The sequence below is a fragment of the Furipterus horrens genome, unplaced genomic scaffold, assembly GCF_987537825.1.
Source record: "Furipterus horrens unplaced genomic scaffold, mFurHor1.1.pri manual_scaffold_5, whole genome shotgun sequence".
NCBI lineage: Eukaryota > Metazoa > Chordata > Mammalia > Chiroptera > Furipteridae > Furipterus > Furipterus horrens.
The window spans coordinates 10,857,510-10,870,742 of NW_028327175.1; the positions used below are offsets into that span (position 1 = coordinate 10,857,510).

Below are 13,233 nucleotides of genomic sequence, written 5' to 3' on the forward strand. Positions count from 1 at the left end.
GAGCTGTGTCCTGACTAGGGAGGTGGGAAACTGGAGAGTCAGGAAGGGGGAAGGTGGCATTGTCTGTTTCCTGCCTCATCCCCTCTGGGGCCCATCCTTCCTGACTCACCATTACCCTGTGCTGTTCCCATCACAAGTCTATGTCCTGACCAGACTTTGAACTCCTCGAGGTCAGGGATCCTAACATCTTCATCTGGGTACCCTCAGGTCCTAGAAAAGTGGGTGGTCCAGAAAAACCTCAGCAACACTTACTGAATGAGATTATCTGCAATGGAAAGGGAGGCATTTTCTGGGGTAGCTAGAATTAAATGACTTTGTCTACACCTTATCAAAACCCAAATCCACTTAACAAAAATTTTTTTTTAAAGCATTACCCAGATTTCCTTTTTTATATGGTGTGAAAAAAACAGGTGATTTCTTTGCCCCTCAGACGGATCTTCCCATTTTATCGGACAACTTTCCTCTCCGGATGGGCATTACTTGGCCTCCCCTCACAGGTTTCTGAACAGCCCTAGAGAGAAAGTAAAGACAGACCAGCCTGTTGGCCTTCAAATGAGCTGGGCTAGAGTTTCCTTCTGGCTTGTTTCCAGGCTGCCACGACCCCTGTTCGTGTTTTGAGATGGAGACTCCGTTTGTCTAAAGTTTTAGTGAGCCAGAAAGGGAGAGCAGAGCGTGGAATTTGCTGTCACAGAGCTTCCAGGTGCCACGCTCTGGGGCTGGACTTTCTCCAGGAAGACCGGGGAACTGTATAACCAGGGATAATACTGAGAATTATGCAGCCGTGATAAGGTGATCACACCCCATGCCGCAGCGCAGAACCAACCCCCACCGGCGGAGGAATTCTCTGGCTCCTGTGCTGTTACTTGATGAACTTCTGGTCTCGTTAACAGGAACGTGATCGCTGCCAGGTTCACACACAAATGAGACATGTGGCATCACGAGGCTCAGCTACAGGTCCCTCAACTGAGCTCTCTCTCTTGCCCGAGAATTTTCGTTTATATGATGCAGACCACCAGGACAGCTCCTACTGCAGTGACTCTTACTGCCAATAGCTACCACTGAGCATGGACTATGTGCCGGCGGTAAATTCACACAGCAACCCCATGACATAGGTACTACGTTCACCTTGAAGAGCCTCCTCCCCACCCAAGAGAGATATTCTTCATCTTTTTTTTTTTTCCTCCAATAAAATGTATGGGTGGGGAGGAGGGGATACATTGACAGTCCCTTTTCTTGTACATAAGTGCCGGGAGTATTTCAAACAGGCCTCCGCTATAAACCGGAGCCACGGCAAGGAATCGTTTAATATATTAAATTTTTCTTAAGTTTTGGCAAGTCCTTAACAAACCCTTCACATGTCCACAAATTAGGAATTGACAAGCTCATTTTTTGCCCTCTTGTGTTAAAGGAAATGACAAAAATGACTCTCTTACTGCAACTGTCATTTTCTTCTGAAGCCAAGGGTCATGCATTGAGGTACATTTATTGCCTCCACTTTTATCTTCTCGGGTACGAGAGCCCTTGGCTGGTGACTGCAGCTGGTTGGCTTCCCGTTACAGACTTGGAAGGAAACTGCCCAAGGAAGAGGTGATACAATTGGAGCTGGTCCCACGGAGGAGGGACTACACAGGCAGGCAGGTATTTGGTTTTGTTTGATTTTTAAAAATTCATTTGTTTCATTTTGGATGCAGAAACAGAACTGTTACAGAGTTTTCCCAAGACAAGCGGGTTCCAGAGATCTCTTATCTTTGGAACGGTTTAGGCAGAAGCTGAACAATGACTTGGAAAGGATGATTGGGCTAGATCAGAGTTTCCCGAAATGGAGAAAATACAATGGTATTTCTTTCTTCTGGTGGTGCAAAAACCCCTCCTTACTTTTAAATCCCACAGTGAAAGTCATGCTTGTCAATTCTCTTTCCATCCTTTGGATTACAGGTAAAAGAAAGTCTTGTTTTGGTGCTCATGTGTATTTAACACCTCATTAACATCTGCAATTCCCCTCAGGCCTCCGGCAATAGCATCATCTAGACTTCCTTCGCAAGACAAGTAACGGAGGCACTCTATTTCCATAATGACCGGAGGCATTAGAAGAAACATGTGTTGATATAAAGAATATTTATATGACCCAAAAAATCAGATTTGGGATCACGTTCCTAAAATCAATCAAACTGTCTCTTTCTTGCTGGGCGTACAGAGCACCCGCCTGACACCCTCCCTCAGAGTTGAAATTGGAATTTACATATATTGTATGATTTAAGTGGTGCTGGGAAACATCCTTTTCCCCGCCGAACGTACATCTTCCTGGGGACGACACCTTCGGATCCTTGCATCCTCTGTGCCTCGCTCAGTGTCTGACATGAACGAGTGAATGTTAAAAGGGAAACTTCAGGCATTTGGTAACCCTGCCTCCAGCATGCCTCACCCCGGACACTGCTGCTACTTTTACCGCTGCTGTGACAACCCGCTACCAACCTTTTCCTTACAAGTGCCCAGCTCTACAGTGATTGCTTGTCCAAAGCGAAGCTGCCCCTCCTTCCAGAAAAGTGGAGACGCAAAAGATTTCCTTTTCAGTGACTGATTGAGGAGGAATGTACACTTATGATGAGAAAAGGAGAAAGCACTGGTTTTCTGAGAAGACTCAGGAGTAAAGAGGAGGTGATAATTATGTCTACACAGCACAGCCTGAAATGGAATTTAATAATTATCTAGTGAATTTAATCAGACAAAGCCAGCCAATTCAACTCATATTTCTGGCATGAAATATCTGGTTTGGCTGTCTCTCCTGACCAAATCAATAGAAATTGGTGCCAAACTCCTATTTTATTGTGGTGGATTGGCACAGACTTACTTTCCTTGTTTAAAAAAAAAAAAAGTTACAAATCTAGCGATTAGGCTTTCTCCCAGGTCTCTCTGGCAGCTTCTGGAATGCCAATACACACCAACGCTGTTTGGAAGGATTAGACTTTCAAATTCAGTGCAAACACTAGGTTTCAAATACAAAACCTAACTCAGATTTCTCAGACTTTAAATGTGACTTTAGTACAATTAAATACACAGCATCTGCCCTGGCTGGTGTGGCTCAGTGGATTGAGCGCTGGCCTGAGAAGCGAAAGGTCACAGGTTTGATTCCCAGTGCAGGCCAGGCCCACACAGCTGGGGGCGTGCCAGAGGCAACCAATCGATGTCTCTCTCACACATTGTTTCTCTCCCTCTCTTCCTCCCGCCCTTCCCCTCTCTCTAAAAATAAATAAATAAAACTTTTTAAAAAAGATAAATGTACAGAATCTTCTAAAAGCAAATGCCTAATCCAGGAAATGCGATATGGCCTGCACAGACCCGGGGACTCTGGAACTTCAGAGCACTAAGCCTGTCCAGCACTTTCCCACTGGGCCATAGGTTCTGCGAGAGCCTGACCAGAGCTCATACTCTGGTGTTCCCGTGCGGTGCCAAAAAGACCAGCTCAGCTACGATACCACGTGGCGAAACCCAGAGGGGGAAGGAGAGAGGTCTTCCAATGACTATTGGTTTCGAGGGCAATAAATGTGGTGTCTAGTTGCGCTGAGCTTTGACATGGACCTGCCAACGGTGGAAGAGGTGACGTACAAAACCCCGCACGAGCCCAATGGAGACCCAGGTTTCTTGGTGTCTTTCTCAGCCCCGACACCCAACCTGGGTCCTGGGTCCTGACATTGATAGCCCAAGGGTCTGCCGAGGTGCTGTGTTTGGCCTGCAGCGTTTTGTTCTGTTCAGTGTATCAGCACATGAACATCTAGAGGTTCTCACACAGTTCGGGGTTTCTGGATTCTCTTGAAAAATTAGAAGACTTGGCCCTTGTTGACACATGGAAATGCTGGGCTAGAGCTGATTAATTTTCAGGTCACGAGAGTCTCCTTGCCTCCCCTTTGTCTACACTGTTCTGCAAGCTGGGTCCCCTTCCACTTATCATCACACTGTCCATGTTACTTCCACTGCTGAAGAGAATTATTTTCCTGGAGCCATGGCTCTGGCAAAGGAGGAGAACGAATAGTGGCCTGAAATGACAGTTTCATCTATAGAAGTCACCTGCCTGGCCACTGGAGGCATCTGGGTTTGCTTTTCCATTTTAAGATAGTGGACCCTGCCCTGGTTGGAGTGGCTCAGTGGATTGAGTGCTGGCCTATGAACCAAAAGTCACCAGTTTGATTCCCAGTCAGGACACATGCCTGGGTTGCAGGCCAAGTCCCCAGTTGGGGGTGCACAAGAAGAAACCATACACTGATGTTTCTTTCCCTACCTTCCCTCCTCTCTAAAGATAAATAAATAAAATCTTTTAAAATAGTGAACCCTAACTTTGACCCTCCCTGGGCAACACACTCCCTAGTGACATCTCTCAACACACACAGGGATTTTCCAGGGGTTTGTGTAATTTGCAGATGTACCCCTCCTTCTCATTCTCACTGGGTCGCACCCACTTTGGTTTAGAATCACTGTACTTAAAACTTTGAAGGGAATTCTTATTGAATCAGTCATGCACCCCAATTAATCATAAGTGTCAAAATTGCTGTGTAGCTTGGAAATGACTCCTTTGAGACCAACACCTTAAAAAGATCGTTGGCAAACTAAATAATTTTGCCCATTGTCTTAACATAGTCCTGGAAAAAAGCTGACACTCTTAATGGTCCCACATGACAGCATTCCCAACTTGGGATTAGGTTACATTTTAAAAGTTCATTTCATAGTGGTTGTTTGCAGCTTACAATTCCTTTCTCTTTAACAACAGTGTTATAAATGTGGTTGATTTCTCTGAGGTTTGCCCACAAATTTTCTTTTAACCGTGCAAAAGGGATTGCGTCAGAGTACTTTTTCCTGCAAAATCACTCAGCGAACTTTCCTACTCCTTCAATGAACTTGATGTATTAAGTACTAGAAAATACCAGGAAATCGCACGTGAAGGTAACCATCAACTAGGATTGCTACTAAGGGGAAGTGTTAATAATATTTCCTCAAATGATACCTAATAAGGGATTTCCCCTTATAAAGGGTAAGGTGGGTTTTTTTTTTTAGCACAATTACCAGAAAGCCGAAACCTCTAAACGCTGATCCCACCCTTGAAGAGATAGGATAAGGGAATCCAGGACCCCGCAGTGCGCGCCCAGGGAAACTGCATGCACTCAGTTCAGGCGCCAGCCTGTGGGATGGTGAAGACAGACTTCCTGCCCCACAAATAACGGTGATCTGAGTTCTGTCTTCTAACTGCTTCCTGCAAAGAACTTGTTTCCCAGAAAAATGGCAGCACGTGCATAATAAAATGAGGTTATACCCTCACGTCAGCGTGAATCTAGCCTCTGTGATAAGAACTGAGGCCGCAAGGATCAACCTGGCCAAGCAACGGGCTGGGTCAGTTTCAAAAACTCTCCCCCACATCATCCTGTCTGCACGATTGTTTCATGGGCAATTCTTCCTCCAGTGGGAGCTTCCTGTACATGCAATCACTTGTTTAAAGACCTGGGCAAGTGGAAGCCGGCAGCAATCTGTCTGGCATTGAGAGAAAATCTGACATAGCTCCTGTCCAAGTAATGGCCAGTTCCCTAAGGCACGAAGTATACTTAGAATTTTGCTTCATGACTTCTGAGTGGCATTATGAAGTTCTTCCTATACACAGATCTTGAAAGGAAACTATACATATCCTTGAGAACTCCCTGCAAGAGGAAAAGGTGTGTGGAGCCCGCTCACGTAGGTGGAGTGACTTGCCTAAGAGGGGGCAGGAAGCCAAGGGTGGGAAAGAGAACAGGGTCAGTAATCCCTGAGTTCTGGGCTCTGGCTACAGACCCAGATACCATCCTGCTGGGCAGGGTCTACACGCATTCCTTCTCTAAGTCAGAGATGTGCAGTGGGGAACAAGAGGAGTTGGTAGAAAAGAACGTAGAGGAACATTTTCCTGCAACTTCTCAGCCCCGTTTGTGTTCCCCAATCACATGTTCAGATGACTCAAACCATTTCCCACGGAGGAGTACATTATCTTGCTGTCATCGAAAATAGGAATCCTATCCTACCAAGTTTGCACTCATAGAAAATCCAAGTGTCGATTTACAAAATATCAGGATGGGAAAATCTCCCACCCCCTCCCCCTTCTCCCACAAGCGTAAAAGGTAACGGGGGTGGGGGGGTGGGGGCCAATTGGAGAAGGAAATGAAATCATGCAAGTTCACCAGGAGGTGTTGGTGGCAGCAGAGTTGGTGAGTGTTTTGTGAGCATTACCTCTTGATGAGGCTTCCAAGAAGGTTCCCGCTCAAGTCCTGGTGGCTCTGAGAACAAGCATTCTTGCATCAATAGCTAATAGGCTGTCCAACCAGATGTTATCTGGGTGGGATAAGAGGGTGAGAAAACAGACCTGTTGTACGCCGTTGTCAACTAGATGGCCGTGGCCAGAGAAGGCTGGGCGTGTAGTGTTTTTAGCGGGGCACCTCTTTCGTAGGGAGGCAGACCAGATTACACACTCGTTTAACTCTGTTTCCTCTCGTGATTGGTAAAATACACGTTATTATTATTCATGCATTACGAAAGCCGCCTTGCCATCATTTTGAAGGGACTTTTTTTTTTTTCCTAGAACAGAGCATGCATCCAGCAGACACCTACAGCGCTTGTCTTTCTAAGCAATCTCTGAGCGCACTTTGAGCAGAGCTGCCTGGTACCTGTGACGAGGCTGGAGACGATCAGGGGCAACACCAACATCTGCAGCATCCGCATCAGGAGCTCCCCGGGGAAGGAGAAGTACTTGACCTCCCGGTAGCTCATTCTATACGGTCGGAGTGCAAATCCAAGGATCGTACCTAAGGGGGGGAAAAGAGGAAAAAGATGAGTCTTATTTGAAACAGAAGTAACAGTCCTAGCAAGATGAGTAAATATAATGCTCATCATGCCTGTCTGATAAGAGTAACTTTATTTAAGTAACAGATATTTGTGCTGTTTGAAGAGCAAGGGTTGGGGGGGGGTTGTTTATCTTTTCAGTCAGTCTGGGGGGGTCTGGCTGGGTCCAGGGCCTCAAGTAGAACTTACGGGGGGGGGGGGAACCCCAACTTTTACTTGTTTTAGCAAATGAATAATTTCTTTGTCTAACTTCGATGCAGTGGAATCAATTTTGACATGGCTCAGTACAGAGTTACAAAGTTTGGGGCCTAACTACATAGAATGATGTATCCCTGAACAAGACAATATAAAACAATAAGAACCTTATTATCATGAAGTTCCTTCACACCAACAGATGTTAGACTGGCTAGCATAACCGCTTATAAAGGCAGTATCATTATGTTTTCCTAATACGTTTAAAAAAACTCCTCTTGTTCACACTGCTAATCCATTTTCATCACTTCTCTGTACACCACACTTGCTGTCTACAGGGTCTTGGCATCGCCTTGGCAACTCTATTGTAGAAACTTGTTAGTTGCTGGCAACAGAAGATTGCAAAATGGGCAGGGACTTTTCTCCCAAAAAGCTTCCCTAAGATTTTAGGGGAAATTAGGGGAAAGAGAAAGCAATTTTCTCCTTATTTACCCTTCTGCTCCTGGAACTTTAAAATATATATTTAAAATAATAACTCTATATATAAATCAAATTCTGCATGCTACCTTTTGAAATGTTTGGAAATGAACAAAGGTATTGAATAACTTTACTTTCCTTGCCCTAGAAAACTTGATTATTGCATTATTGTAAATATTTTCAATATCTTTTTTTTGTCCAGCTATTACTAAAAAGTATGTTACAAAGAAGTGCTGAGTTGTCTAGAAGCTAGTGGTTAGGGGGTGGGGAGAGAAGACTGGGGAGACACAAGCTTTTCCTTTAAGGAAACTGAACAACCCTAACTTCTTATGAAATGCAACACAAGCTCATTTCAATTGTCACTGCAACACCAGCGTCAACTCTTGGATCTCAGCAACCATGAAGTATCTATGTTTTGATTACATACTATGATACTCCAATTAAGTGTCAAGTGTCTGAATCTATGTGACTAGGAAATCTAACTGACCCCATTTTCAAGACCTTCATGCACCCCCCCCCCGCAATGTAATAGTACTACATTCAAGAGAGAAAAGTTGATTTAGAAAGTGTAGAAAAGTGTTGGCCAAAGTCTGTCCATATCTGTTCTACCACTTAAATAGCAAATAGCAAATGTTTCACTGAGCTCTTAGTACATGCCAGGCACTGTTGGCAGTGCTTTACTTGTGTTAGAAAATTTAAGCCTCGCAAAAAACCCAGGAGGTAGGTACTGTTTAATCACCAACTTACTGGTGGAGAAATCTCATCACAGTGAACTTAAAACTTGCCCAGTTCCAATAGCTACTCAATACCAAAGTCAAATAGCTACTCAAGTGGCAGAGCTGGGATTCAGTGTGGACTCAGATCTCACATTCGGGACCACCTCACACACTTCCTGCCTCTCCAAGTAGGGGACAGACAACCACTGTCAGTGCCTTTGGCAGTTGCCTTCCAGAATGTTCCCATGCAGAGTTAAATATATGGAAATCGGGTAGAATACACTTTTCCATATACCATTAATTTTGCTTTTAGGACTCTGGATATCAGATCCAATGACTGTAGTAAAATTTACTTAATACTTTGTTTTTAAACACTTAGCTTGTTAAGCATTTTTCACTTTTACAAAGAACACTGTGATGAATATATGTGTGTGTGTGTGTGTGTGTGTGTGTGTATGCTGTTTTATGCCTAGGAATATACATATATATGTGTGTGTGTGTGTGTGTGTGTGTGTGTATATATATATATATTTTAGTGCAGTTTAGAGAAAGGGAATCATTGCATTAACAAATATAACTGCCTCAATTCATGTTATCAAATTGCTTTCCCAATGGATTGGCCCAGCAGTTTAAGGCTCCATTAGTGAATGAGAAGACTTTATTTCCTATACCTCAGGAGCTAAAAGCATTATCATAAAAAGTTGTTAAAACAAGCAAAATTTATAAATGTGATGAGTAAATAGTATGCATTTTGGTTTTCCTTTGAATTTACTTACTATCTAATAATGTTGACCATTTTTTCTAATTGTATTTTCCCCAACTGTTTTCTAAGTCCAAATAGTTTAAGGGTTTATGTATGTGCCCTGGCTCGTGTGGCTCAGTGGGTTGAGTGCAGGCCCGTGGACCAAAAGGTTGCCGGTTCGATTCTTGGTCAGGACACAGGCCTGGATTGCCAGCCGGGTCCCTGGTTGGGGGGTGTGTGAGAGGCAATCGATTGATGTTTCTCTCGCACATCAATATTTCACTCCCTGTTTCTCCTTTCCTTCCCCCCTCTAAAAAATAAATTAAAAAATTTAAAAAAAGTTTATGTATGTGTACATATGCATTTGATATATTCTTTATATAATGAAGATAATTACCCTTTGCCTATATCTAAAATATCTGCTAAAACTATTTTTATAATTTGCTTGCCATATATTATCATTTTAAAACATACAGATGTTTTTCATTTTTATTAAATAATGTTTGTGTACTTTTTTTATTAGGTTATTTCTTTAAGAGTTATAAATGCTCTGACCAGGTAGCTCTGTTAATTAGACCATTGTCCTGTACACCAAAAGATTGCAGATTCAATTCCTGGTCAGGGCACATAACTAGGTTGCGGGTTTGATCCCTGGGGGGAGAAAAGAATTATAAACTTCAATTTCTCTCCTCCTCCCAAGTTTAATAAATATTTAATTCATTTTCCTTCTTTGATTGTTTGTTCTCTTTGTTTTTAACATATTAAACTTTATATCTTCCTGAACTTGGCTTGGAGTACGGCATTGAATTGAATTCTGAGTTACAGAGAGCATTATTTGACACCGCACCGCAGGAATTATATAAGGTTCTGGTTACATCTGGATCTTCCCTGCTCATTCATATAAAGGCCAAGTCATGGTGAGGTAAGTGCTTCACCTTCGAGTTGGTAAGTAAATCAATAAAGATTTATAAATTTTACTTCTAGTCAAATGTAAGTTCACTGGAATTGATCATGTTTTCTGATCTTTATTTAAATGCATTTAAACTTCTGTCATTCAGTTATAACAAAAAATATTCACAGTAAACACAAGCAGCTCGTTTTGGTCATTTGGAATTTGAACATATCAAGCTATTAGGAATTTTCAATATCCTCCAAGTAACCATTTAAGACCAGGTTTGGTTTTACAAATTCATCTCTCCATTGGCTGTTACTAGAAACGTATTTATTCATGTACAGCATTTCCAGGGTTGGGTAGGATCCAGGCTAGTCCAGAAAACCTATTTAAGTTATAATTTAGAAAAAAATTGATCAGATAGTTGCCATACTAATGATACAGATTCTAGGAACAAGAGATAAGTCAGTGTAAAGGAAGGGCGTACTTTTTGTAAATACTAGGGGCACCTGATCCCATGCCCCAAAGTCTGACCTTTGCCAACGCTGACCCTATTCCCCTCTCTACACCCACACCGGCTGTATGCACCCAGCCTCCTTCTCTCCTCGGGCGCTCCATGTGCCTTCTCTCTTCCCTCAGCAAACCGCATGTTTACTCGGCGCAAGCAGTTTTCATCTGGGTCTTAGGAGGGAGAGTGATCTAGCTCCATGAAGGGATTCTGGGCAACATGCAAATAACAAAGTCCCTTAAATATCTTGCAGAGCAACAGCGAGACAGTTAGGGAGCCTCCTTCCAGGCAACGAGCTGGTCTTGCCTGGAAGTATAGTCCTGACATCAATGACTCTAGAATGTCTTAATTTCTTCACATTCTCCAGTACAGAACCCACATTTTCTAAAAGCTCCTATTTATAGTAGGAACAGAAAAGGAGACATCATTTATTTATACGGGATGGTTTTAGGTCAAATGCTTTGAAGACAGGAGTTGTTTATAGTAGTAAACAATGTTAACATTTTAAATCAGTTTTGCCCCTGACTGTGCTTTGGCCTGTTCACTATCTCTGGGTTTACCAAGTGAGCCATGACTACTCTAGGGGAAGAGATCCTATTGGGGAAGGGAAAAATTTATTGAGCCTTTGCTATGGGTTAATGGTGGCCTGATTCTCATCGCTACTTTATGAGGTAGATATTGTCATGTCTATTTGAAAGATGAATACACTGATGCTCAGAAATTAGTTAACTTGTTCAAGGGTACAGAGCTAGTAAGTGGGGATTCCAAACAAAGCCTTCTATTTCACTTCAATGCCTCTCCAACACAAACACATCCCTGTAGCCTGGGCCCCAGAACAATTCTCAAACGAGCTGAGGTCCTGGGTCTTCAGCATCTCTAACCTCTAAACTGTGGAAGCGTTTGAGTAATAATCTTGGCTTTGCAGAGGTGTTCTGGAGGCACCTGGCACATCCTGGGACCCATCACAGGTCCTACATATGAAGACTTCAAAATATGGTTGTCTACCCCAGGTCACTGTTTAAAAGGGTTACACTAAGCCCCTTTTAATGGAATGATTTAACTAAACTTACATAAAATTTGTTAATTAAAATAGCCCACCCTGGCTGGTGTAGCTCAGTGGATTGAGCGTCGGCCTGTGAACCGAAAGGTCGCTGGTTCGATTCCCAGTCAGGGCACATGCCTGGGTTGCAGGCCAGGTCCCCAGTTGGGGGCATGTGAGAGGCAACCACACATGGATGTTTCTCTCCCTCTCTTCCCTTTTTCTAAAAACAAATAAATAAAAAATCTTAAAAAACCAAAAAACAAAATATGGTTCTTTATCCTAGGTCACTGTTTAAAAGGGTTACACTAAGTCCCTTTACATGGAATGATTTAACTAAACTTATATAAAATTTGTTCATTAAAATAGCCTGAAACTGGAAGAAAAAAAAAATCCTGCCTTTTCCCTCCATGGCACACACTTTAATTCTTGGAAACCGTCAGCAGCAAAGTGGAAAGGACATTACATAAAAATGTGCTTCTGGTTCCCACGCGTGATGACAACAGTGAACAGTCTTCAGCACATGCAAGAGGCCAGGTCCTCACAAGCACACGGCCTCCCCGACCCCACGGAGGCCAGGACTCCATGAGGAAGGACCGGAATCATTGAGAGGCCAGGTGAGCTGCTCGAACCACAGAAAGAGCAGGCAGTCTGCTCTGCCAAGACCAGGTGAGTGCCTGAGGTGGGCTTCGCCCCAACACTGTCCCACGCCAGGCCTCACACCTGCACTCACCACGCTGTACTCGTGGCCTGTCCGTGGTCATGGTACTGAATGCAAGGGCCCGAGTGGATACGCAATATAATGCCTTGCTTTTTAGTCTTTTTGAATTAGGTTAAGTAAATGTAGAGCTTAAACTGCGAAAAAGTTTTGTTGATTTTATTTAACGAAGGCAACATCTAGCATTTTTCAATTCATCTGTTACGTGAATACACAGAAGTCATTTTTGTCCAGCTTTCTACTCTGAAGGGCAGCGTTAGCGGTGCGACAGGGTCATCCAGGCCTCAGCATCAACTCAGGAGCAAGCGCTCTGAATGCCAAGACCGCTTTTTGGGGGTAAGCAGTTCAAGTTTCTGACTACATTCTACGCCAGCAATGAAAACACTCCCTGACACATGTCCTCACAGCCTGATACTCGGGCTTCTCAGAGCCCAGAGCCCCCCACACCCTGCCCCTCTGATTGATTGGAGGCAGCCAGGTGGGGAGGCCTGCGCCTCCTGCTAAAGAGGCTCATTGCCTCTGCAGAGCTGAGCTCCATTAGTGGCTCTTATTTGAAGCCCATCGATTGCTGTTCCCAGAGCTAAGAAAAATCTTTATGGCCACCAGATCTTTGGTGCAAAAGAACGGATGCTTTAGTATTGATCACTCTGCAAAAGTAACAATAATAATCAGCATGACCTCCCAACAGGATTTGTTAGAGCTGAAGCACCCTTTGCTAAGTCTCCACCTTGGTGAAATGATGCAATACATAGGTGTCACAAGCAATGTACAGATCGCTCATGCTCGGTCAACAGTCATCTCTCACGCCTGTTTTAACATTTGAACAAGATTTCTAGAACCTAGGAACTATCTTAACTGGAACGTTTAAGGTGCTCAAAATTAACGCTGCTGGCTTAGTGCTATGAAAAAGAAAGATGTATTTTTATTTTTCTCTTCTAACATGGAAAGCTCAAGCAGAGAGTCCTTCAGGGGGTCACTGTTTCCCCTGGGGAGTCTACACAACAAACACTTCTTTGGAAGATTGAATATCACTTCGCTTTCTAAACTAAGGCACAATGTGTACAATGGAGCCTCAGAGAGAGGACCTCACGGGTTTGCTTTTG

The 13,233-nt window shown here is 43.5% G+C and overlaps 1 protein-coding gene across 1 annotated transcript in view; it reads right to left on the reverse strand.

The window, feature by feature from the left end:
• SLC1A3 (solute carrier family 1 member 3) overlaps window positions 1-13,233 on the reverse strand; it is an 81,031-nt gene that overhangs the window by 51,852 nt on the left and 15,946 nt on the right. The window contains exon 3 of the mRNA XM_090276171.1: window positions 6,672-6,809. Within this exon, the coding sequence (XP_090132297.1) occupies window positions 6,672-6,809 (138 nt within the window). The remainder of the gene's footprint in view (window positions 1-6,671; window positions 6,810-13,233) is intronic.